Source organism: Podarcis bocagei, assembly GCF_964188305.1.
Source record: "Podarcis bocagei genome assembly, chromosome: 17".
Classification (NCBI taxonomy): Eukaryota; Metazoa; Chordata; class Lepidosauria; order Squamata; family Lacertidae; genus Podarcis; species Podarcis bocagei.
The window spans coordinates 17596157-17620726 of record NC_138143.1 but is presented as its reverse complement, the minus strand read 5'-3'; the positions used below and the strand labels follow the sequence as shown (position 1 = coordinate 17620726).

At 44.4% G+C, this 24570-nt stretch overlaps 1 protein-coding gene across 3 annotated transcripts in view; it reads left to right on the top strand.

Moving 5' to 3' along the window:
- CCDC171 (coiled-coil domain containing 171) overlaps positions 1-24570 on the top strand; it is a 205401-nt gene that overhangs the window by 60425 nt on the left and 120406 nt on the right. For all 3 annotated transcript variants that reach the window (XM_081176165.1, XM_081176166.1, XM_081176164.1), the window contains 5 exons: positions 6999-7105; positions 10280-10369; positions 12385-12585; positions 15564-15731; positions 20420-20608. In XM_081176165.1, the coding sequence (XP_081032291.1) occupies positions 6999-7105; positions 10280-10369; positions 12385-12585; positions 15564-15731; positions 20420-20608 (755 nt within the window). The remainder of the gene's footprint in view (positions 1-6998; positions 7106-10279; positions 10370-12384; positions 12586-15563; positions 15732-20419; positions 20609-24570) is intronic.

The window sequence follows — 24570 nt, the reverse complement described above, 5'->3', positions numbered from 1 at the left end:
CCGTGAAGGGCGACAAACCATCGAAAATGACCCTCAGTCTGGCAGACCGTCAACAAGCAGAACAGCGGCAAATGTCAACCTAGTTCGTGGGTTATTGATGCAGGATTGGCGTTTGTCCGTCCGAATGATGGCGGAAGAATTGCATATTTCGCATGAAATCGTTACTGAGGTTACAGAGTTGTCCCACCCTCCATATTCTCCTGATCTGGCCCCACCAGATTTCTTTCCCCCCAAAACTGAAATCTGCACTGAAATTTCCAACAGCTCTACAAATGTTGTCAACTGTGCATTGCATCAGAGGGGGCCTACTTTGAAGGCCCGTAAGGCATGTGTGTTCAAATATTTCTCGCTGTCCGACGTCTGTGACCATTCACCGAACTTTCTGAACTTTAATTAGTGAATATGTGATAGCAGATATTTTGGGGGGACAGACAGGAGTGACTCAGAGGATCCCAGAAGATCCTGAATCAATGATGACACAACCACAGTCTGTTTGCATTGCAACCGGGAAGCTGGGACGTTACTTCCATGTCTGCTTTCTGCTTGTAATGTGGCCGGGACCTTCCTGCAGTTTTCCCTTGAGTTCTAGCTTTCCCAACAAATGAATGTTAATGAAATCACCGCGAACGTCTTAGTGCTTCTGGAACAACGTGCTTGCGATGGGGAATCCAGACTAGCCCTAGGGAGCTGTGGAGTGTTGTGTGGCCTGGGGAACCGAATCTGCCGCAGATTCTGGCTAGCTGCTCCCTTTCTCTTTGGCACGCGAGAAGAATGGAAATAAGTTTTTGAACTCAGCATTTTGGATCCGCTTTGTTAGGCTAGAGGTTTTGGCAAGGGAGACTGGCTGCCTGGAGAAGAGAGCCAAGTCAATACAAATAAATCCTGGGAATAATTATTGATATGAAACATGCCTTTTTGTGTGGGTGCTTTAGTTCTGGAGCTGGAGTTTGCCTGTCCTTTTGTAGCCCCTGGGAAGAGATGGCAGTTGAAAATATCTTTTTTTGCAATGTTTTGGGATTCTTCCCTCCTTCTTTTCCCTTCTGACATTATCCATCGACTCCCATGGAACTAACATTTTTATTCAGTGTCAATGATACAAGCTAAGTTAAGGACAGTGTATCATAGCTGTCAACGTTTCCCTTTTTTAAAGGGAAATTCCCTTATTCCGAATAGGATTCCTCGCAAGAAATGGAAAAAGTTGACAGCTATGCAGTGTATCTGTGTCTTGATGTTGAATAAAATTAGACTTTGCACTGTAGGTTGACATTCTGTCCTGGTTGCTTAAGTTAACCAAACAAGGTTTGTGAAACTCTTTCATGATTCATATAAATATTTAGAAAGGTCTTTCTAGAAATAAGAACTCTAAGGAATGATGTGGCTAAATGCATACCCTTAAATATTTCTCTGATAAAAATAGGGATGTTGATGATAATGATGATGATGATATTTATACCCGACCCATCTGACTGGGTTGCCCCAGCCACTCTGGCTGCCTTCCAACATATAAATAAACATAAAACATTTTTTAAAACCTTCCCTATACAGGGCTACCTTCAGATGCCTTCTAAAGGTTGTCTAGTTATTTATCTCCTTGGCTCAGGGTCACATGACTCCATACCCTTCAGCATTTCTCCGATGTGTCAGGTGTGTGTGCAGCAGCCAGGTTCTGTGACCAGTAGGACCTTGCAGGACTGGGGCCTTCCTAAGCTTGTTCTGAATAGGCAAGATGTGGCATCACAGGTGAGGCCGATTGGTAACTCACAGCACCTGGAGGCAAGAGCTGGGAAGGGATATAAGGTCAGCATTTCCCTTCGGCTCTTGCCACAGCAACACGCTTCCTGCCTTGCTGTGTTTGGCTTCTTGCTTTCTGATCCTTGGCTTCTTAAGTCCCTGCTTCTTGATCCTCGGACCCCTGACTTTGTGACTCCTTGCTTCCTGACCCTCGGACTCTTGGCTTCTTGACTCCCGGCTTCTGGACCCCCGTTCCTGCTCCCACCCCACCATCTTGCCCCAGTCCTGATGTCCCCTGCCGGGACTTCGATTGCCCATGAACCGGACCGTGACACGATGAAAACAGGGAATCCTAAGGAAAAGCAGTACATTCTGGGATCAAATCAGAAACCAGGATGGCTTCTGTAAATCCAGAACCGTCCCTGGAAAATAGGGACACGTGGAGGGTCTGTGTCACAAAATGGCAGCAGCCAACTCTCTTTGGCAAGTCTGTCACATGTTGACAATATGAGGACCAGTCTAATACGTCCTACAGTACACACAATATTTGATTTGGTTCCCGTCTGTCAGTTGGGGATCAGCCATAGTGCATTGTTGAGGGGCCATAAGCTGGCTGGTGGATTCTCCAGTTACACACACACACACACACACACACACACACACACACACACACACACAAAATATCTATAACCTATGCCTCACCTTGGCCACCCAAGATCAATGAAGAGAAAACTAGTGGGGTAATAATTTTGAAATTGTTCTTAAGAAAACTTAAGGAAGTCCTGATGGAATTGTTGTACATAAAATATTAGCATCACGCAACTGGCTTGGAGCCCAAGGCTCCTATAATCAAATATGTGCATTACAATAGTATTTCCTGTGGTTAAAACTTATTGTGAGTTTGCCTCTCCAGTAAATCTCCTAGGATAAAGCTACGCGTCCTATATATTTTTCCTAATTTTTGAAATGTACTTGTTAAGTTCATTTCCCACTTTTCCTTCATAGTGGCTTACACGAAGCCACCAGGAAGCCTCTCTTCTTGGCTGAAAACTGGTTGCCTTCAACAGTATGGCAGCATTACATGCCTTCTGGTTATTCTCTGCTCTCAGTCCTTTCTTTTTGAACCCCACCACGAGATTTGCTCAGGGTCTCCTGGCACATTACTTGCCCTTGACGCAGAGGTCAATGTGAGGAAATACCTTGATTGTTCTGTTTGTTACCAGTCTGCTTGGTATGTGCCCCTGAGGTAGCCTGATAGACTCTCCATGGTTGCTGCTGAGGCTACGTTAGGGTTGCCATATTTCAAAAAGTGAAAATACAAACACAAAAGCTGTTGAGCTTTTCGTTTTTGCAAAATCTCCATTAAAAATGAAGTTTTGTGCCTATTTTTAGGAAAATTGCCCCAAACCCATCACTTCCAATATAGATTTACCTGGACATTTCTTACCGCTTTCCGAAAACTCCGCCCGGACGCCATTTTCGGCAGGCGAATCCCAACTACATCCAGGAAATTCTGGATGTATGGCAGTCCTAGGCTACATAAAATTTCTGCCCATGTAGTTGGGCTTTTTTGCTGGTTAACTATCTATGGCCTGTTCAACTGTGTCTCGTGGAGGGGGGTTATTATTGGTTATTATGGTATGCATTCCTTGTGTTTTTATTGTAAACCATCCTGGGATGAAGGGTGACATAGAACAAAGGTTTACCCACAACTCATTAAAACTACTGAAGGTGTCACCAAAGTTGCACAGCGATGATTAAAATAGTACATTCTATACAAGATCTCAAAGTAGCTGTTTTACTACAAAGGAATTTCAGAAATAGACTGGAAAGAGAAGCTGCTGAATTGCAACTCATTACCAAACTTAAAACCATGGAGAGACCTGGTCTGAACAAAGACATTGGATTCTTATCTCATTATACATAACTAAGCCACTTCTCACCTTCTCACCCCTTGCCTTTTCCTGTAAGACCTATTACAGTTGTTAAGAGTCGTCAACAGGCTCATCTCAGCTATCTGCCAATCTCCCATTCCCACCACCCTTCTGAGTACAGTGGTGCCCCGCAAGACGAACGCCTCGCAAGACGGAATACCCGCTAGACGAAAGGGTTTTCCGTTTTGGAGGCGCTTCGCAAAACGAATTTCCCTATGGGCTTCCTTCGCAAGACGAAAGCCCATAGGGAAATCTCCGGGACAGCGGGGAAGCGCAGCGCTTCTTCCCCACTGTCCTCGGACCTCCTCCGAAGGCTGGTGGTGGGGCGGAAAGCCCTTCTCCCCGCGCCAGCCTTCGGAAGGCTCCTCCGAAGGCTGGCGGTGGGGCAGAAAGACCTTCTCCCCGCGCCAGCCTTCGGAAGGCTGTCCTGAAGACTTGCGGTGGGAGGAGGGTTTTCCTTCCCACCGCCAACATTCAGAATGCTGTTCTGAATCTTGGCGGTGGGGAGGAAAAACCCTCCTCCCACCGCAAGCCCCGGGAACAGAGGAGAAGCGCTGCGCCCCTTCCCCTCTGTTCCCGTACCTGTCCTGAAGGCTTGCGGTGGGGAGAAAAGCCCTTCTCCGCACCGCCAGCCTGGCAAGCGGTTTCCATAGGAACGCATTAATTGATTTTCAATGCATTCCTATGGGAAACCGTGCTTCGCAAGATGAAAAACTCGCAAGAAGAAAAAACTTGCGGAACGAATTAATTTCGTCTTGCGAGGCACCACTGTAATACCCCTCCCCACCTTCTCACTATAAAGAAGGGTCTGGCAACTTCTGTTTCAGTGTATCTGAAGAAGTGTGCATGCACACGAAAGCTCATACCAAGAACTAACTTAGTTGGTCTTTAAGGTGCTACTGGAAGGAATTTTTTTTATTTTGACTATGGCAGACCAACACGGCTACCTATCTGTAACTAAAATAGTTCTGATTACTGCAAATTGCACCTTTGAGGGGCAAATAGCAACCAGGGAGGGGTCAGCTTCTGGTGGGAAAGTTATGCAGGACCCAAGCTGGATTGGGAGCCTATTTATTTTATTTATTTATTATATCTAAATTGCCCTTCATCCAGGCAGATCCAAGGGTGGTATTTAATAATAGCATCAACCATAAAATACAAGGGAAGCAAAGCATTTTGTGGTTTAGTTGTTTAGTCGTGTCCGACTGTTTGTGACCCCATGGACCAGGCACTCCTGTCTTCCACTGCCTCCCCCAGTTTGATAAAACAATAAAACTAAAATACCCAATTCTGAATGGCTGCTTTTTCTTCACTATCACAGTGGTCAGCATAAGCATACCATTAAAAAACTAAAACCCTCAGAAATAAACTATAGTTTAGCCATAAGAGTTCAGACAGTTGTGTGTGTGTATTTTTGTCTTTTAATGTGGAATCTCCTGCTCTCATTTGGATATTTTCCCAAATATTAGTTTTCTAAGGATCTTTTTAAAATGTGGAATCTGTTACCCGCAGCTTCAGATTCTGAAATGTAAGAGGCAAAATTTGCAGCATAAGTTCTCTTGTGCTCTTGGTGGCCTCCAATGTAGGAACAATGGATGAGAAGGGATATTCTGTTATGCACCTTTTGTAAAGATATGCCTACTCACGAGCTCACAGTGTTTCAGGCCTTGAACTTCAGTGTGCGAGTAGAATTCCAGGAAACCTTCTTTTAGGCATGACGTGGCATGGGATTATGCCAAAGCTTGTCAGTTTTACCTGTATGAGTTCACTTTTGGACAATACAGCAGCAATGCAACAACTTGGAAGTACAGTCGTACCTTGGAAGTCGAACGAAATTCATTCCGGAAGTCCATTCAACTTCCAAAACGTTCAGAAACCAAGGCACGGCTTCTGGTTGGCTGCAGGAAGCTCCTGCAGCCAATCGGAAGCTGCGGAAGCCCCGTCGGACGTTCAGCTTCCAAAAACATTTCCCAAACCGGATCACTCTCTTCTGGGTTTGCGACGTTCGGGAGCCAAAATGTTGGGGAACTAAGCTGTTTGACTTCCAAGGTATGACTACATCTACGTGGCTCTTCCTCTAGCAATTGTTGAATGGTCACTTTAAAATGTGAAGGTTCATTATTGCTTCACAAGTTGTGTATGTCTTTAAGGGCCAGGACAAGTAACGAGACCCAGTCTTACAGCTGTGAAACATAGCAGGTGCTGCTGAGTTGTGTTAATCAAGCTGTGTCAGCAATTGAGTGTAGTATATAAGGAGCAGCACCTAGCTCTCCCATTACCCTGGGGGATGGGTTGGTGGTTGGGTCTGGTTTGTTGTTGATGTATTTAGTGTATAAGGAGTTTTTGTTCTTGTTATTAAAACCTTGTTTAAGTTATTTTTGAGTCCCTTTTTAATGCATGGTCTCCCCAGCAAGCTATCTGCAGCGCTACTAAACTGCAAATAGCCAACAGCAATACCTGATAATGCTCCTTTAAAAAATATTCCTAGAAGCTAAATGCCCATCTGAGCTGATTTCGTTCCTAGTTCTTGGGAATGGTGTTCAGGACCAGTTCTTAGGATAAAGTTGTTTGCGGTCACTGGGCTTGGATTGCAGTTTGGCACAAATCTTGAGAAAGTGACTTGACTGATGGCATGCCAAACCGTGATCTGAGCTCATAGCAAATGTCTTGCACGACTGTACCAGTTATGAGAAGTGGGAATACTGGAATCTGAGCTGGAGGGTGGAGGGGGTAAGAGTGAAAGGAGCACTGGGGACCTTGTGGTCGTGAGTTTGAATGGCTTCAACTGGATTCCCCACCGCCATTTGCATGCAGGGTTGGGAGATAAATAACACTCAGGATCACATTTCAACGGCGTTAAGTTGCACTCAGGCATAATAGGAAGTCCTGTGTTCCTTGGCACGTGTAGGAACGTTTCCATTTGAAAGGCATGACTGAACCTGAAGCGACAAAGGCACGAATGCCGCACACTTAAAAACAAATATTTGCTTCATTTGGACGGCTATCATTTCCAAACGACACGTTGAACTGCGGTCATTAGACCCCTTTAAAAATAAGATCAGAGATAGACCTCATGACGTGCAGGAAACCAAATTGGAGTTAATATTTTTCATGTGGTGAATTTGCAGCCACAGTGCGAGAGTTTTCTTCAAGCTTTGCTTGGCATTAAAGAACAGTCACTCCAGTATGCCTCAGAGAAAACACGGTGGTTGTTCAACATTCTGTATTGTCACTGGAGCCCAACTAATTTAAATATCTCTGTTGCTCTTGGAGAAGTTTTCTGTCTTCTGTTCAACTCGAAGGGCTTTGTTTTGATTCTGTATTTTTCTCCAGGCATTCACAAGGACAAAGATAAACCTCCGAGCTTCACTCTTGTCCTTGAGACTTTGAGGCATACCTTGACAGATTACCAGAACAAGCTGGAAGATGCATCTAATGAGGTAACGCTTGCACTGTTTGGCTCCTTACACATAGCCTTCGGCCCCCAATACTAGAGATTCCTTGCTTGTTACAGAGGTCAAAACACTGGGAATGTTGAGTTGACAGCTTCACAGATAAGAAAAAGAAATAATCTTTTGTCACTGTTCTTCCTCTAAGCTTGCCCTATGGTCATGATTCACTTAAACTTCGGAAACTCTTCAGCTGTGTGCTTTTAAAAATATAAATATATACACATCAAGCAAAGCATTGTGCTTCCCAATTATTTTTAGTGAATACACATGCATACCTGATGCCTATCACCCACTGCTTCTTTGAAGGCTTTAGCATAAATATATAATGTGCGATTTTGGCATAAATACCTTAAAGTGATTACAGGTGAATAAATGTGCAGGCTTTTGCATTAGGAAAACAATTACGTTACAAGTTGAGATCCTTTGTACTGCTTTGAATGTTCTATGAGTTTTTAAGTCCTGCTGGAGAGAGCTGGCTGCTTTGTTAAAGTTATCCAGCATAGGAATTTTTAATTTATTAAAGTGTTTATAATGATTGAGATACCCTGCATTTTAGTGCTTTAGTGCAGGAACAGAAGTTCATTAAACACGTACTTTTTTGTCGGTTTAGTCTCATTAACTTCATTAGGTGTTAAATGGAACTTAAATCAAATTACTTCATCTGAACTGAGTTATGGATTGGTCTGTGATATGTCCTAGCTATATATTCTACTGCTTTCCAGGGTGGGTTTTTTCCCCTCCTGTTCATCCTGGAGCTTAAACTGTTCAATGGCAGTATAATTGAAACCTGCCCCGGGACCTTAAGGTGAAGGGTAGGCAATAAATGATAACAACAACAGTTCAGGAGCTTGCACCGAGTGATTACTCTGTGTTAGAATTTATGAGAGACAATTGTTTTTGGACAAAAGCAAGGGGAAATAAAAATGAATGTGTGTGTGTGTGTGTGTGTGTGTGTGTGTGTAGTGGTACCTCAGGTTACATACTCTTCAGGTTACATACGCTTCAGGTTACAGACTCCGCTAACCCAGAAATAGTGCTTCAGGTTAAGAACTTTGCTTCAGGATGAGAACAGAAATCGTGCTCCGGCAGTGTGGCAGCAGCAGGAGGCCCCATTAGCTAAAGTGGTGCTTCAGGTTAAGAACAGTTTCAGGTTAAGAATGGACCTCCGGAATGAATTAAGTACTTAACCCGAGGTACCACTGTGTATTTTCAGTATTTTCACGGTTCAGTATTTTAGATAGATACACACACACACACACACACACACACACACATTTCTAAAGTACTGAACCGTAAGAATGTTAAGAAGCATTTTTGGTCCATTATAGTAAATAATTGCAAGCAGCCAAATCGCAAAATCAAGTACGCTGGAGCATTTCAGAGGGGCACAAAATAAAGTCATATCTGTACACAGCGGCCCCTGTTAGGTCTCTCCTGTTGACAACCCACATGTTTAAGCAGCCTTCCGAGGCCTAGGATTGAGCGACCAGACGCAGAATATCCACTGTGATTTTTTATTTGGGAGGCTGAATGGCACCTGATCTTCAGCGCCGCTGAAAAGTCGACTCAGCAGGCCTTGGCTCGGGAAGGTTGTTTTGTTGTGAAATGATGCCAGAGACAGCGGTGGGGGAGACCAAGGGGGTGGCTGTTAAGAAAGCAGAGAGAGTGTTCTGTCAGCAAGAAGAATGAACTGTCAAGGAAAATGAATCGCAAGCAGTGCGGGGCCAACTGATGACCTGCCACAAGACTTCCCAGTAGGACTGCCGGTGCTCGACCCTGAAGTTGTCATATGGAGCCAGAGACCACTGAGAGCATGATATGCAGATGGGGCAGCTCTATGCCCTTCTTCCCTTTCCCTCACCAAGAGCGTCTTCTAGCTCTCTTTCCCTTTAATGTAATTAGTAACTAAACTTTCTGGAAAAACAACAACCACAAAAAAATTAGATAATCTCTAGGCATCTTCATTCAAAACCAGCCCCTTGTTGCACCTTGCATAGCTTCTTGGGCTTGTGAAAGAGTGTTAGCTGCTTAAAAATACACAAAGATCCACGCAGCTTTTTCCTGCTTCATGTATTTTGGATGTGTATACAGTGGACGCTCAGGTTGCGAACGTGATAAGAAGAATAAGAATAAGAATATCTTTATTGTCATTGCCCCCTTCGGGGACAACGAAATTACTTGACTGCTCCATAAAAACACTAATTAAACAATACAATATAATACAGCAAGGGAGATTAGATGACTTTCAAAGTCCAGGCTTCCCATTCAGGGCCGAGATCGCTCTGGAGAAGAAGCTGTTCTTAAGACGACTCGTTCTTGTCTTCATCGACCTGTATCTCCGTCCCGACGGCAGGAGCTCGAAGAGATAGTGACCAGGATGCGATGGATCTTTTACTATGTCCAGTGCCTTCCTATGGCACCTTGTGGCATAAATCTGCTCTAAGGTGGAGAGTGGGCAGCCAACAATGCTCTCTGCTGCCTTAACTACCCGTATGGGAAGCACGTTCGCAACCCACAGCGCTGTGTGTGTGCACATATGGGTCGTGATTTGGTGCTTCAGCACATGCGCAAAGCGCGATTTAGTGCTTCTGCCTATGTGCAAGCGCCGAAACCTGGAAGTAACCAGTTCCGGTACTTCCGGGCTCGACACGGTGCGCAACCCGAAATCGCGCAACCCAAAGCGTCTGTAACCCGAGGTATGACTGTATTGACTGTATTAATCATGACCATTGGGCTTGTTTTAGCAGATTTTAAAAGTATACATCGAGCCACACTTGGGCTGAAATCCATATGTCCTTGCCTGCAAAGTCCCATGGAACTCAAGAGCACTTACTCCTGAGTAGACATGCACAGGCTTGCAGAGCTGAGAGGCTAATGATTTTATTGGAACCCAGTTGTGGCTGACAGTTAGAAAATACACTTTGTGTAGCTTTAGGTGACGCCGGTTAGAGGGAATACCGTGGAGAGCGAAACTGCAATATAATAAAAGAGGAAACATGCTAAATTAGAAAAACATCAAGGCTTACACTGACAAATATTATGGCAATGGACGCTCTGTTCAGTGAGGGTTGCTGCTAGAAAAGTCGGTGTGCATAGGATCGTACTTCATCTGTCAGCAATTATATTGCAATTTTATTATTCCTTCTCACCTATCCCTCCCAGCTAAAGAGAATGACAGTTGTGTCCGAGAAGATGGCAAAAGAGTTTGAAGCTTCACAACACCAACTAAATTTTCAAGCTCAAGAACTTCAGGTATCTCTATATTAATATCCCTAAATGTTTCGTTGCATTAAATATATTTCCAATGTGTTTCATCTTGGTGGGGAAAGGAGCTCCTGAAAAACATATGTTCGGGTGTTTCATGAGCTTCAGTAGGCTTAAAGGTAAAGGTAAAGTCGTGACAGTCCAGTCGTGACTGACTCTGGGGTTGCGGCGCTCATCTCGCTTTATTGGCCGAGGGAGCCGGCGTACAGCTTCCGGGTCATGTGGCCAGCATGACTAAGCCGCTTCTGGCGAACCAGAGCAGCGCATGGAAATGCCGTTTACCTTCCCACCGGAGCGGTACCTATTTATCTACTTGCACTTCGACGTGCTTTCGAACTGCTAGGTTGGCAGGAGCAGGGACCGAGCAATGGGAGCTCACCCCGTCATGGGGATTCGAACTGCCGACCTTCTGATCGGCAAGCCCTAGGCTCTGCGGTTTAACCCACAGTGCCACCCATGTCCAGAATAAATGGCTTAGTCCAGAATAAATGGTTTAGGGCTGATAACCTGTCGCTGAAGATATGATAGAATGCCAGAATGTTGTTCTAACCAACTTTTTGCTCGAGTAGTTTGACCAAAGGTGCCCTGTGCAACTGGAAAAGCAATTCAGCTGTGCAAGGTGACCCCCTCTTTCTGCTGCAGCCCCCCATTCCATGTCACATACCATTCTAAAGGAATTCCAAATTCTCAGGAGTTCTGGGGGGTTTTTTTTGGGGGGGGGAGAAAGTGGTCAGCAAGGAAGAGAAATTGATGGGGGAACCCCATTCCAAAAGCAGTGTTCCACTCTTGCTTCTCTGAACCCAATACCTATTTTATAGTTTTATTTTCCTCATTGTGTTTCCTTAATTCTTGTGCCTACAGTGTGAATCTTAGCCTTAAAAGTATTCTTGTTCTTGTTTGAATAGTCGTCTTTTCGTTTGGATGAGTCAGGTATATCCTGTTGACTCCTGTCAGAGGTAGCATGTGTCCCCTATCTGGGCTTAATACTATAACCCTAACACTAACCACTAACTTTTGAAGTGTTTCCATGGGGAAAATCTCCCAATTTCTGGAAAGTTGAACCCTTTCAGATTTTGGAAATGGTGTCTCTAGATATGTTTGTTAAAACACTAGAAGTTTGTAGGGTGGTTGTAGGGAGGGAAAACATGGTTTCATAGAAACTGCTCCATTATCATTATCCAACTCTGGGGTTAAACTCTGTATTAGTGGTAGTAGTTGTTGTTGTAGATTATAACTGGAGTAAATGGCTTTTCTTATAGATATTTAGATATGTGCACTTGACTGTAGATTTTATTATTTATTTGTTTATTTATTTATTCCCCAACCAGTCTTTAAACAAAAGATTAAAAATACAGTGGAACCTCAAGTTACAAACACCTCAGGTTACAAACGCTTCAGGTTACAAACTCTGCTAACCTGGAAGAGTTACCTCGAGTTGAGAACTTTGCCCCAGGATGAGAACGGAAATTGTGTGCTGGCAGCGCAGTGGCAGCAAGAGGCCCCATTAGCGAAAGCACACCTCTAGTTAAGAACAGTTTCAGGTTAAGAACGGACCTCCGGAACAAATTAAGTTCATAACTAGAGGTACCACTGTACATTAAAACATCAATAATTAAAACCTTCCCTAAACAGGGCTGCCTTCAGATGTCTTCTAAATGTCATATAGTTGTTTTTCTCTTTGACATCTGATGGGAGGGCATTCCACAGGGCGGGTGCCACTACCGAGAAGGTCCTCTGCCTGGTTCCTGTAACTTTCCTTCTCGCAGTGAGGGAACTGCCAGAAGACCCTCGGAGGAGGACCTCAGTGTCCAGGCTGAACGATGGGGGTGGAGACGCTCCTTCAGGTATACTGGGCCAAGGCTGTTTAGGGCTTTAAAGGTCAGCACCAACACTTTGAATTGTGCTCGGAAACGTACTGGATTTCCTATTTTCAAGGCTATCAAGACAGAGGCAGGATGCTTTGCTTCTGTTACCTCTTCTGTTTTCTACTGTGTCGTTTTTAGGAAGTGAAAAATAGCCTTGCTGGTGCCAACCAAGAGTTAACCCATTGGCAAGCCAAGAGTGCAGATCGAGAATGTTTAATAGCCACTTTGAAAAAGGAACTTCAGAATCTACTGCACTGCTGGGAGAAGGAGAAAGTGCGTTGTGAAGAATCCGAACATGATATCCAGAAGCTTGCTCAAGCTTATGAGAAGGATACAGAGGTATTATCAGGAACAAGATGTCTGTCCAAATGCATCTTTAATCCTAACGTTTCACATTTGCATATATCAGATGACTCGTTTGTAGATTTAGATTCCACAATAAGATATTACATTGCGGCAGGCCTTCTGCAAGGCCCATATGTGATTTTACTTCTGCCATCAAGTATTTTATTCATTTCAGTTTTAAAAAAAATATTATGGAGCTCTTGCGAAGAGACATAAGTGTATTTTAAGAAACATGTCTAGGTTGGGGGGTTTTCATACATATTTTTAGCTCCTGCTTTGCTAAATCAAACATATACATTTGGAACATACCTACATTTGGAACAGATTAACTTTGCAATCCCTTGGCACTAATTGCTATTAACTGTTTCAAATGACAACCAAAAAATACAGCAAGGCATATAGGATCTGGGTCATCTTACGCGCCCACCAACCAAGTAAAACTAGTTTCCTGTTTTTTGGGTAGCGGCAGATTACAGTCTGCCGTGTACAATAATTGTTTCATGAAGTGTTATTTTGAAACACGCTTTCTACCATGTTGTTTATCCTATTTTTAAAAATACACAGCTTGCTTGCACTTAGTTGTTGTTGCTGTAGGTTGGTTGTTGGTTTTTTGCACACACAACTTTTCCTGCGCTAGGTACATCAACTGTATTATTCTTTATCTAAATTGTGCTGCATATTGAGCTCATTACTCTAACAAATACGAGCGGGAATGCCAAGTGAGTAAAAAGGAAACATTCTTTCCACCCTTCTAACAGTCTGGGATTTAAATTGTGTCCATATGGACCGGTTGGAATTGTTCTTCTCATCAGATAGTGATTAAAGTAGAGGAAACTAGAAGCCTGACTATATTGTAAAGTCAGCGTGTCTACAGCGTTGTGGTTGGGTTCGACATGTGTGAATTGATTCTGGGACCTTGGATTCCTTCTCCAGGCCAAACGGATGATTACCATGCTTGGTTTATCACAGCCCAAGCAAAAAGGACACAATGGCGACAGATTAAATTAACAACGAGAAGCCAAAGATTGGGTGGAAACGCTTTTTGTTAATATTTCACTGTGCCTTGTTGGTGGTTTCCCACGAGGGATTTAAAACACCAAAATATGGTCGAGGGACGGGGGAGAATCACAATAGCAATTCCATTCTTAATGCCTTTGTAAAATCTCTTTGGAAACGTTCTGAGTTAGACCGTATCTAAAACATACTGGAAGCCGTGGAAATCTTTTTTACCGAACCTAGTGGGGTTTGGATCGGGATTCTAGCTTTTGGTTTGGACTTGGAGAAAAACTCTTAAATCAGTTTGCATCATGTGAAGTGATGCAGGATGCAGTTCTGCCCTGTAGATTGATGAGAAACCAGAAGAATTGTCAGGGAGCTATAATGTTGGCCCTATAGCTAATAATAGAATCACAGAATTATGGAATTGGAAGGGGACTCAAAGGCCATCTAGTCCAATCCCCTTCAGTGCATGAATCTCAACTAAAGCATCCATGACAGATGGCCTTCCAACCTCCACTTAAAAGCCTCCAAGGAATGAATAGTCTTAATTTGTTTTCCCAAATATATTTGTGTTGTAACCTATGTACAGTGGTACCTCTGGTTGCGAACGGGATCCGTTCCAGAGCCCCATTTGCAACACGAGTAGAATGCAACCCGCGCCTGCAGGTCGCGATTCGCCCCTTCTGCACATGCGCATGATGTCATTTTGAGCGTCTGCACGAGCGGCGAAACCCGCAAGTAAACTTTTCCAGTACTTGCGGGTTGCCGCGGGATGTAACCTGAAAAGACATAACCTGAACCAAATGTAGCAAGAGGTATGACTGTACTGGATACAGTTAATGCAAGAAAAAACCCCAAACTACCGCATTTTTCGCCCTATAGGACGCACCCAACCATAGGACGCACCTTGTTTTAGAGGGGGAGAAATGTTTCTCTTGCCGCTTCGCTGAAGGGGCGCTGCGCAGAGAGGGGGAGAATTTTTTTCTCTTGTTCTCCCCCTCTAAAACAAGGTGCGTTCAGTCGCCTTCAGTGAAGGCAACCCGAAGCCTCCGGAGTGCAGTGGGAGTTCCTGCTGCGCTCAGGAGGCTTCAGGCGGCTACCTTGGAAGCCTGGAGAGCGAGAGGGGCCGGTAGGCACCGACCCCTCTCGCTCTCCATGCTTCAGTGAAGGCAACCCGAAGCCTCCGGAGCGTGGCAGGAGTTCCCGCTGTGCTCCGGAGGCTTCGGGTTCCTTTCGCTGAAGCCAGGAGAGTTATGGAGACCTAAACTCTCAGCTGCCTTTTTCAGAAGCTGACCCACCTAACAATCAGTTTGTCGCTTACTCAAAGTGTTACTGTGGTCTTTTTGTCGCTTGTAGTCAAACCTCGCTTGTCGAAAGTTATCTGTTCCAGAAGCCCGTTTGGCTTCCGAAACGTTCGACAACCGAGGCACAGCTTCTGATTGGTTCCAAGAGTTTCCTGCCACTCGAGCAGAAGCCACGTTAGACATTCAGCTTCCGAAAAACGTTCGAAAACCGGAGCATTTACTTCCGGGTTTTCAGCGTTTGAAACATTCAAAAACGGAGCCGTTCCGTAACCAAGGTTTGACCGTATTAGATAACTGCAATCAGCATCTCATTAACAGATTTGAAAATATGTTGGCTATGGTTTGCACAATTGTGCGGGGTCTGATCCTGTGCCTCTTCATTCTGCCCTTTGCCAGAGAGAAAAGCAGGTGCCCTGGCTTCTAGAAAGTGTCTGCAGGATCAGCGTGTGTGTGTGTGTGTGTGTGTGTGTGTGTGTGTGTGTGTATAATGGGCAATTATCTGTTTTCTGATTTTGACTAATGATTGGAGCATAGGTCGTATATTCCTTTGGAACACACACATTATTGTTTACATGACGTATTTCATTGGACTCTGACTCCATTTACAGTTATTTCTCTCTCTCCCCCCCCCCACCTTTTTCTTCCTTTTTATTAAATCCCATCTCGCAGGAGAAGCTAACCTTCCTCCACACTTTGTACCAGCACTTGGTAGCAGGCTGCGTTCTTCTTAAACAACCAGAAGGCATCCTGGATAAATTCTCCTGGCCAGAGCTTTGCACAGTCTTGCAGGAGAATGTTGATGCCCTGATCTTAGACCTCAACAAGGCTAATGAGAAGGTACTGTCCTCAGGCACCAGCCGACTCTATTAAATCCAGTGACATTTGTCCACATCACAGTATCGTTAAAAAGGACTGACATTCATCTTATTTCAAAAAGAATTTGGATGTTAATAATTCAATACCGTTAATTACGGCTTGTCTACAGCTCGGTTTGATGCCATTGCTGTGGGCATGTAAATGTGACTGAAGTCTTTATGAAGTCTCTGAGCTCCAGCTTCTATGCAGGACTTGCTAATACTACTAGCCAGTGTTAGCCACAGGGACCTAATTAAAAGAAAATAAATTAATCTTACTGATGAAGCTATTCAAAGAACTTAGTCATTTACACTAATAAACCAACTCTTTATCTCGGCATAAAACAGAAACAAAATGCACCGACTGGAGGAACATCATCTTTAAAATATTTGCTTGCGAATTGGAGGGAATTATTTGGAGAGTGTTCCCAAGAAAATGGCCCAGACTCTTCTTTGATATGCTTACATTTTGTAAATATAATGCAGGGTGTAGTGATAAATACATCATGAGTTTAAAGAAGATAAATATTTTCCTCAAGGGAGGCCCCGGCAGTGAAGTTCTTGAATATGCTGTGCGGTTTTCACTGAAAATAAATAATTCCCTCATTTTGTTATGATGAAGTGGCTTGACAGCCTTAGTTGTAATGTTTCTGCAGACTTCCATTCCTGGCTCATTGGGTGAGCTGCAGTTGCGTTCTGTGGTCTAGTAGCAAAGTTTCAGATTTTGGCCTCGCTCCGGAGGGACGGGGAGGAGGAAATGTTTTGCATCGGCCAGAACTCATTTCAAGTCTAGGATGAAGGGATGGTTTAAGTCTACACCTAAGAGCCAAGCGAACGCACTAAGGAAATTTCGTTTGAAATATTGCCCCCCGCCCCAAAGTAGTTAATCCAAACTGGTAGTCGAAAAAACACTTTGAAGCTCTACAAACTGCTGAATAAATGCCTCGGTCAGCTAAGTGGTTGAGGATGGTCGTGACTGGGGCTTAACTGGAGATGAATTACTACCCAATGTAGAGAAACTGCAGTTATATACTTTATTTGGGTTCTTTCCCACATGCTTTTTCAATCCTGTCAGATTCCCAAAGTGGAATTAAAAGATTGTAAACATGTAAATAGAATTGCAAGCAGGAAAAAAAGTAGAATTAAATCAACAGCCAGCATTAAAACAATTGGTAAAATGTGGGGTATATGAAGCCTGCCTAAAAATAAAGTAGTGTTTTAGCGGCTGTTTTTTCCCACGTGCACAAGCTGTTATTTATGTCTTGTTTTTATCTGTATGGGCCTATGGCCGCAATAAACTATTATTATTATTATTATTAAGGTCTTCAAAAAAGAGGGGAAGCTCCTAGATCTTTCACAGGGTGCTGAGAAGATTCCAAAATCTAGGGACGCAGCTCCCCAAACGCGCATTGAAATAGGCAAAAAGGAAGGCATTGCCATCGTTTTGTAAGATGGAACTGGTTCAGTTTCTCATCCAAGCAGCACAGAGAACTTCAACACTCCCAAACCCTCTTCTTGTTTTTATTAAGCCTAGTTTTGAAACAAATCAAAAGGTAACCTCATTATCGGTTAATTATGAGGCTAGATTAACTTAACTAGGGAGTGCTACTTCCCAAACTACTTTTGTTGTAATAAATATTCTCCTCTGCAGTTGCATAAAATGAATACGTTTGGCCTTGCTGTCTAGATTATCTGCATTAAAACAAACTTAGAGACATGCCAATTTAAGCACATTTCCTTAACACCCGACAAACAACCGCTTTTAAATCTTTGAAATTCTGACAGGAGTGGATCACCCGAACCATCAGACAATAACGACAGAACTTAATCTGTTTTCAGGAGTTGTTGTTTTGAGAAATAGAGCAACTGTATATGTTGAAAGCTGGGTGGGGGTACTAATAAATTATTATTACAGTGGTGCCTCGCAAGACGAAATTAATCCATTCCGCGAGTCTCTTCGTCTAGCGGTTTTTTCGTCTTGCGAAGCAACCTTATTAGCGGCTTAGCGGATTAGCGCTATTAGCGGTTTAGCGGCTATTAGCGGTTTAGCGGCTATTAAAGGCTTAGCGGCTAAAAGGCTATTAGCGGCTTAGCGGCTTAGAAAAAGGGGGGGGAGCGAAAAAAAATCGGAACACTTGCAAGACGTTTTCGTCTTGCAAAGCAAGCCCATAGGGAAAATCGTCTTGCGAAGCAGCTCAAAAACGGAAAACCCTTTCGTCTAGCGGGTTTTCCGTCTTGCGAGGCATTCGTCTTGCGGGGCACCACTGTATTATTATTACTCTCTAAAATTGTGCATAAGCTTATCCATTGGGTATAGCAAATATGTAACGCTTTCCCCATCAGATTAGTTTTTAATGTGTCTATATTCACGGGTTAATTAATTAAACAGGAAAATCACTTCGCCTAGCATGCTGCTCTACAAGGCAGTTTGCTTTGTGCAGTGCCTAATCACAGCACAAGAATCTGCCCAATCCATCATTTGGGCCCTGTTACTGATTTGCAACAGGAAAGGTGGCGAGTGAGTAGAGAACTCGGTGCAGGGAGAGATTAGCTGCCAAACTCGCCTGAAGACTGATGGACGGGATCTCTAGACCAGGCATAGGCAAACTCTGGCCCTCCAGATATTTGGGACTACAATTCCCACCACCCCTGACCACTGGTCCTGTTAGCTGGGGAATTGTAGTCCCAAACATCTGGACGGCCAGAATTTGCCTATGCCTGCTCTAGACCCTACTACCTCCTGTAGTGGTGTTGCGTCCTTTGCTGGTGCCCGGGGCGTACTCGCAGGGCAGGACGCAGAGGGTGAACACACACCCTGCGCCAGCCGTTGCCGCCCACACCACTGGGTGGGCATGGGGCACAGAGGGTTCACAGGGCTGTGCTGCACCCCCTGCCCAGGCAGGGGGGGAGCCTGGCCAGCCAACGCAGGCCCTGGTGTGCTCACAGCCGGGCAGCCATTCAGAGACCCCTGATGGCAGGCTGGGAAGGGCGGGGATCCCTGCATGGGGATGCCTGGTTTCTGCCCTCTCAAAATCGTGTCGTCAGAAACACCATAGCCAGACACTAGAGAGACCTGTCAAGAGTAATCATGGGCCAATGGTACCAAATAGTATGGGAAACAGTCTTATTAGAAAAAACTAACCAATAAACTGGACGCTGGTGGCGCTGTTGGTTAAACCACAGAGCCTAGGACTTGCCGATCAGAAGGTCGGTGGTTCAAAAGCACGTCAAAGTCCAAGTAGATAAATAGGTACCGCTCTGGCGGGAGGATAAACGACGTTTCCATGCATTGCTCTGGTTCACCAGAAACAGCTTAGTCATGCTGGACACATGACCCAGAAGCTGTACGCCGGCTCCCTCGGCCAATAAAGCGAGATGAGCGTCGCAACCCCAGAGTCTGCCACGACTGGACCTAATGGTCCAATAAACTGAAACTGATACGGGGACAAATGGAAGAAGATGCCTTCACCCCGGTACATCTCTCCTTTATCACATACACAGCCCAACAAGACAAGGACAAGAATCCACCAACAGCATACAAATCAATATGGCTAACCTGATTCAAAAACACTCACTCACACATGAAAACAAAGTTCACTACAGCCAATCAAAGACAGCCAAACACACCCTAGGCCAGGGGTCAGCAAACTTATTTAGCAGGGGGCCGGTCCACTGTCCCTCAGACCTTGTGGGGGGGCCGGACTATATTTTTTTTTTGGGGGGGGAAATGAATGAATTCCTATGCCCCACAAATAACCCAGAGATGCATTTTAAATAAAAGCACACATTCTACTCATGTAAAAACACCAGGCAGGCCCCACAAATAACCCAGAGATGAATTTTAAATAAAAGGACGCATTCTATTCATGTAAAAACACACTGATTTGCGGACCATCCGCGAGCCGGATTGAGAAGGCGATCAGGCCAGATCTGGCCCCTGGGCCTTAGTTTGCCTACCCATGCGCTAGGCCAGAGGTTCTCAACCTGTGGGTCCCCAGATGTTGTTGGACTAAAACTCCCATCATCCCTGAGCTCTGGCGTTGCTAGCTAGGGGTGATGGGAGTTGTAGTTCAACAACATCTGGGGAGCCACAGGTTGAGAACCGCTGCCCTAGGCCAACTTCTCTCACCACCAAAGGAACACAAGCAAATAGTCAAGAGGACCCGTACAAGCGATGCTGACACAAAACCCCACACATACATTAAGTAAAATAGAAACATCGCCACCCAACTCCACCGCACTCACCATGGCCCCCTCCACCTCTTCCCCCCCTTTTGTAAACCAGGAAATCTTTAATAAAAAATACGTTTTTAAAAAACCCCGTGTATCCAGATCGTGGCCCCCCTGTCGTCGTCCCCGCTACACCCCTGAGCTCCTGGCTTGTTTCTTTCACTAGCGTGGGTCTTTATGCTGAGGCTTTTGGAAGATAAACCGATAGTGAAGCCTGCGTACTAGTTTATTATCGGAATTTTCATTTGTGCAATGTGAGTCAGAACTCTGGATGTAGTTGGCTTTTCACTGTTACCAAAGAGCTCTTGATTACCCCCCGGGTCGTGGGGTTCAGCCCACGATGTTGAATACTTTTCCAAGTGCCCTGGTTTAAGTTAGGGCTGGGAATATACCCATAAAGAATGCTAAACAAAGATTTTCTTTCATGCTATAACCATGCAGATATCTCACCTTGAGTATGTTTGTAAGAACAAGTCTGATACGATGAGGGAGCTTCAACAGACCCAGGAAGACACTTTCAGCAAAGTAACGGAACAGATGAAAGCTCAGGAAAGCTGTTGGGTGAAGCAGAAGAAGGAATTGGAACAGCAATATTCTGGGCTCCTCGGGGAAGTTCATGCAAGGGCACAGGTACAATATTTCTGCCAGGAAACCATAAACTTCTAAAAGTATTCTTTAAATATTTAGTATATTATTTCAGTGGTTTGGGTTCCAAACCAATTTTAAATTGCTTGGGAATATCTGTGTGCTTAAAGAAATGATTTTCTTTCTCTCTTTTTGGTACTATTAACTTCTACTTTCTTTAGGAAGGTTATGAATTTGTGTGAAGGCATTCCAGAACTTGCATTGTTTAATTGGATCCTGCAGTTGTATTTCCCATTTAGTTACCATGCGAAAGTTACCTGCAGAGTGAAAACATTGGCTTCTTTGTGTTATTACGCGGAGCACCAGATGCTTTCGCCTCTTGGTGATTGCTCTTCCTACGGTGCGGTAGAATTAAACTTATTGAAATTCACTTTATGCTGAACTGCGTATCAGGCATCGGTTCATAGGCTAGTTGCCGTAACAAAAGGTGGTTAAACACATAGAAACAGCCTGAACTCTTGTGAGCGAGGTAGCAAGATAAAGTAGTCTTGGCATAAGCTATTTATCCTAGCTAAAGGTGATGGTACCCCAAGGACGCCAGTATCTGTTGGACTATATTTTCTGAGTTTATGAACACTCAAAGGCCGTTGACTGTGGCTTTTGTTGTCCTCTGCCCTAAGGTGTAAAGAAGCATCCACCATGATACTGCAACAAGAGTTAATTTGTAAATCTTCTGTATAATTAATATTCACTTAATATTCATTATTAAGGGTCTGCAACAAGAGTTAATTTGTAAATCTTCTGTAGAATTAATATTCACTTAATGCTTTGTTGGCGGAGTAGCTCAATTGCAGCTAGGAAGCCCAAATTCTTTCCTTGAAATTAGAACAATGTCCAAACACTTGTTAAAATATTCAAAAGTGTTGACTTGTAGAACATATAGCTAAAGAAGTATATATGCAAAGTATTTACATTCGTGTGCTTATCCAGGCCTACAATGCCAGAATCTCAGCTAAAGCATCCGTGGCAGATGGCAGTCCAACCTCTGCTTAGAAATCTCCAAGGAAAGAGTCCACCTCCTCCCAAGGGAGCCCGTTCCACTGTCAAACAGCTCTTCCCATCTTCTGTCTGATGTTTAGTTGGAATATTCTTCTATGTAACTTGAATCCGTTAGTTCAGGTCCTACAATCAACAGCAGGAGAAAACAAGCTTCTCTGTCTTCCCTTTAGATATTTGTCTCAGGAGTTCAGCCTACACTCTAGTAGGACCCTAGCAGATACACATGCCCGACTGGCATGTTCCCTACCTCCCGGTCGATCGTTCGGGAGCTTCATAAGCCTTCTTCAGCCCGAACATCACAATGACCGATGCCAACAGACATTGGCACACTTAGGGATCCGCAGAGTTTGCGCATCATACGTTAACAGACCTCAGCAACTCAGCATTTTGGCTAATCTACTTTATTTACATATAAACATACATGGAGCATTGCAACATGGCTCCCTCTCTCTCTAGCATCAGACAGGAGAGAGAAAAAGAACAAAGGACAATAGTCCCACTTCATGGAACACAGTAACACAAACATCGTGTCTCTGTCAGTTCTCATTCTGTGGAGTCATAACATACACCGTCATGAGACAGACCGAAATCCCATGACTGCAATCATGGAGCAGGAATTCTAACAATTTGAATAGACATGGCGGTTGCATCTCATCTGTCTCCTCTTTTCCAGGCTAAGCATACCCAAATCCCTCAGTCATTCCTCATTTGGTTTCCAGATCTTGATCTTCTTCTTCAATTTGTATACTGCTCTACATCTGTAGATTGGTTTCCCTCCTCTGCACATGTTCTAGCTTGTAGAATATCCTTCTTCTCCCATTCTTGGGCATAGTTCTTGTGCAGGTGGGTGGTCACAGACCCAATCCAGGCACTGTTGGAGGAAACTGGTTTTCTAGATCCATTTAGTCCATTCCCTCATTCGCACCCTCTTTCATGAGTGGCAGCTCCCACCCCCTCTTAACATATCCTCAGGTTAAGAACCTGTGGCTGCCTGATCCCATGCTCCTATGCTCCAGCCCCTTAGACTCACAAAAATAGGATTGCTCTGGTTTAAAGGTTATCCTGAGAGGACTCAGAGTTGTGCGATGCATTCCCCACTTAGAAGAAAGAGTAAATGTTGCTGCAAGGCAACAGCTTTGAAATACCCTGAGAAATGCTCAGAACCAAACAACTTTCAGAAAGAGATTGTGGCATAGCCTTCCTTGCGCTGTTTTACAATTGGGACATTGTCCCCAGCTGTCAAAAACCACCCAGCACATTAGCAAGCATTCTAACCTAGCCTACTTCTGATGCATCCTTTTTTAAAATTTATGCTGAATTTTAGATTAGGGAAACACTCAAACATTCATTTTCCTCACCTCAATTCTGAAGTCAAGCAGTTTTGGAACATCGGAAGCCAGTGACTTAGTTGTAGTCTAGCACCCTTTCGGATTCTGTATAGGGATGTGTAGGAATATCACCATCCAGTAAACACAAAATAGTGTTTTAATAAAACCATTACTGTAGCATAGCGGTTAAGGCTAAGATCAGGTAACTTCTGCCATCCAGTTCAAATCTCACCTTGGCTGTGAATCCCCGGAGTCAGGCTTGTCAACGCTATGGGGCTGAGGCCCCTACAGCCCCCCAATGTCCACAGAGATGGGGCTCAGCCCCCCCCCCAATCTTGAGGGGGAAGAGGAGGCATGGTGGGATGTTGCCCTGACATCATGCGACCTTGGCAGGATGTCACCCTGGACCGGCCAGCACGGCCTGGAGCGCAAATGTCACATGGCTGGGCTCTACCCATGTGACAGTCATGCATGACGTCCGTGACGTCATGTGCAGCTCTCCCCCCAGTGTTGGCCGCAACTCAGCACCTTGTTCCCTGCGTAGTCTTGGCTTATCTTCCAGGAATAATAGCATCCTATCAACGTTTCAGGGTTGTTTGATAGATGATAGAGATTATTTACTTGACCTGAATTGAGCACGTAGGTGCTGTATAAATACTAAGCATTGCTATAATATACTGGCTCCCAGTATGTTTCCGAGCACAATTCAAAGGGTTGGTGCTGACCTTTAAAACCCTAAATGGCCTCGGTCCAGTATATCTGAAGGAGTGTCTCCACCCCCATCGTTCAGCCCGGACACTGAGGTCCGGCTCCGAGGGCCTTCTGGCGGTTTCCTCCCTGTGAGAAGCCAAGTTACAGGAACCAGGCACAGGGCCTTCTTGATAGTGGCACCCGCCCTGTGGAACGCCCTCCCACCAGATGTCAAAGAGAAAAACAACTACCATACTTTTAGAAGACATCTGGAGGCAGCCCTATTTAGGGAAGCTTTTAATGTTTAATAGATTATTCTATTTTAATATTCGGTTGAAAGCCACCCAGAGTGGCTTGGGAAACCCATCCAGATGGACGGGGTATAAATAGTAGTAGTAGTAGTAGTAGTAGTAGTAATAGTAACAACAACAACAACATCTACGCAAGGCTTGGGAACTTGTATCCCTCTACAACCTGCTGGGACTCCAGCTCCCATCATTTCCAGCCAGAGTGCCCAGAGGTCAGGAATGATGGGAGTTGTAGTCCAACAACATCGATAGGCCACCTCCTTTACAAACAACTATCCCGTTTTGTGGATATAATCAGAAGCACAGGTACACAGGCAAAAAGATATTCACATAAAAACAAATAATGCGATAGTGAATAGATCTATTGGGGGGGGGGGAATGAGACTCGTCAAATAGAAGGGTTGGGGGATTCTCTAGGGCAAGGGATGCCGCTCCCTTTGAAGAATTGACTTGCTTTATGAAGGAGCAGGACTGTTATCAGAAGAGGTGAATTAGTTGAAGACTATCATGTGTTCAGTGGAATCAAAGTGAGGGTTGTAAGAGAGGAAAATAAAATAGTTGAAATAAAGTGAAGTCCTTTGAAGCCCAGGTGTCATTAAGTCTCCAGTTTGCAGTCTTGTCT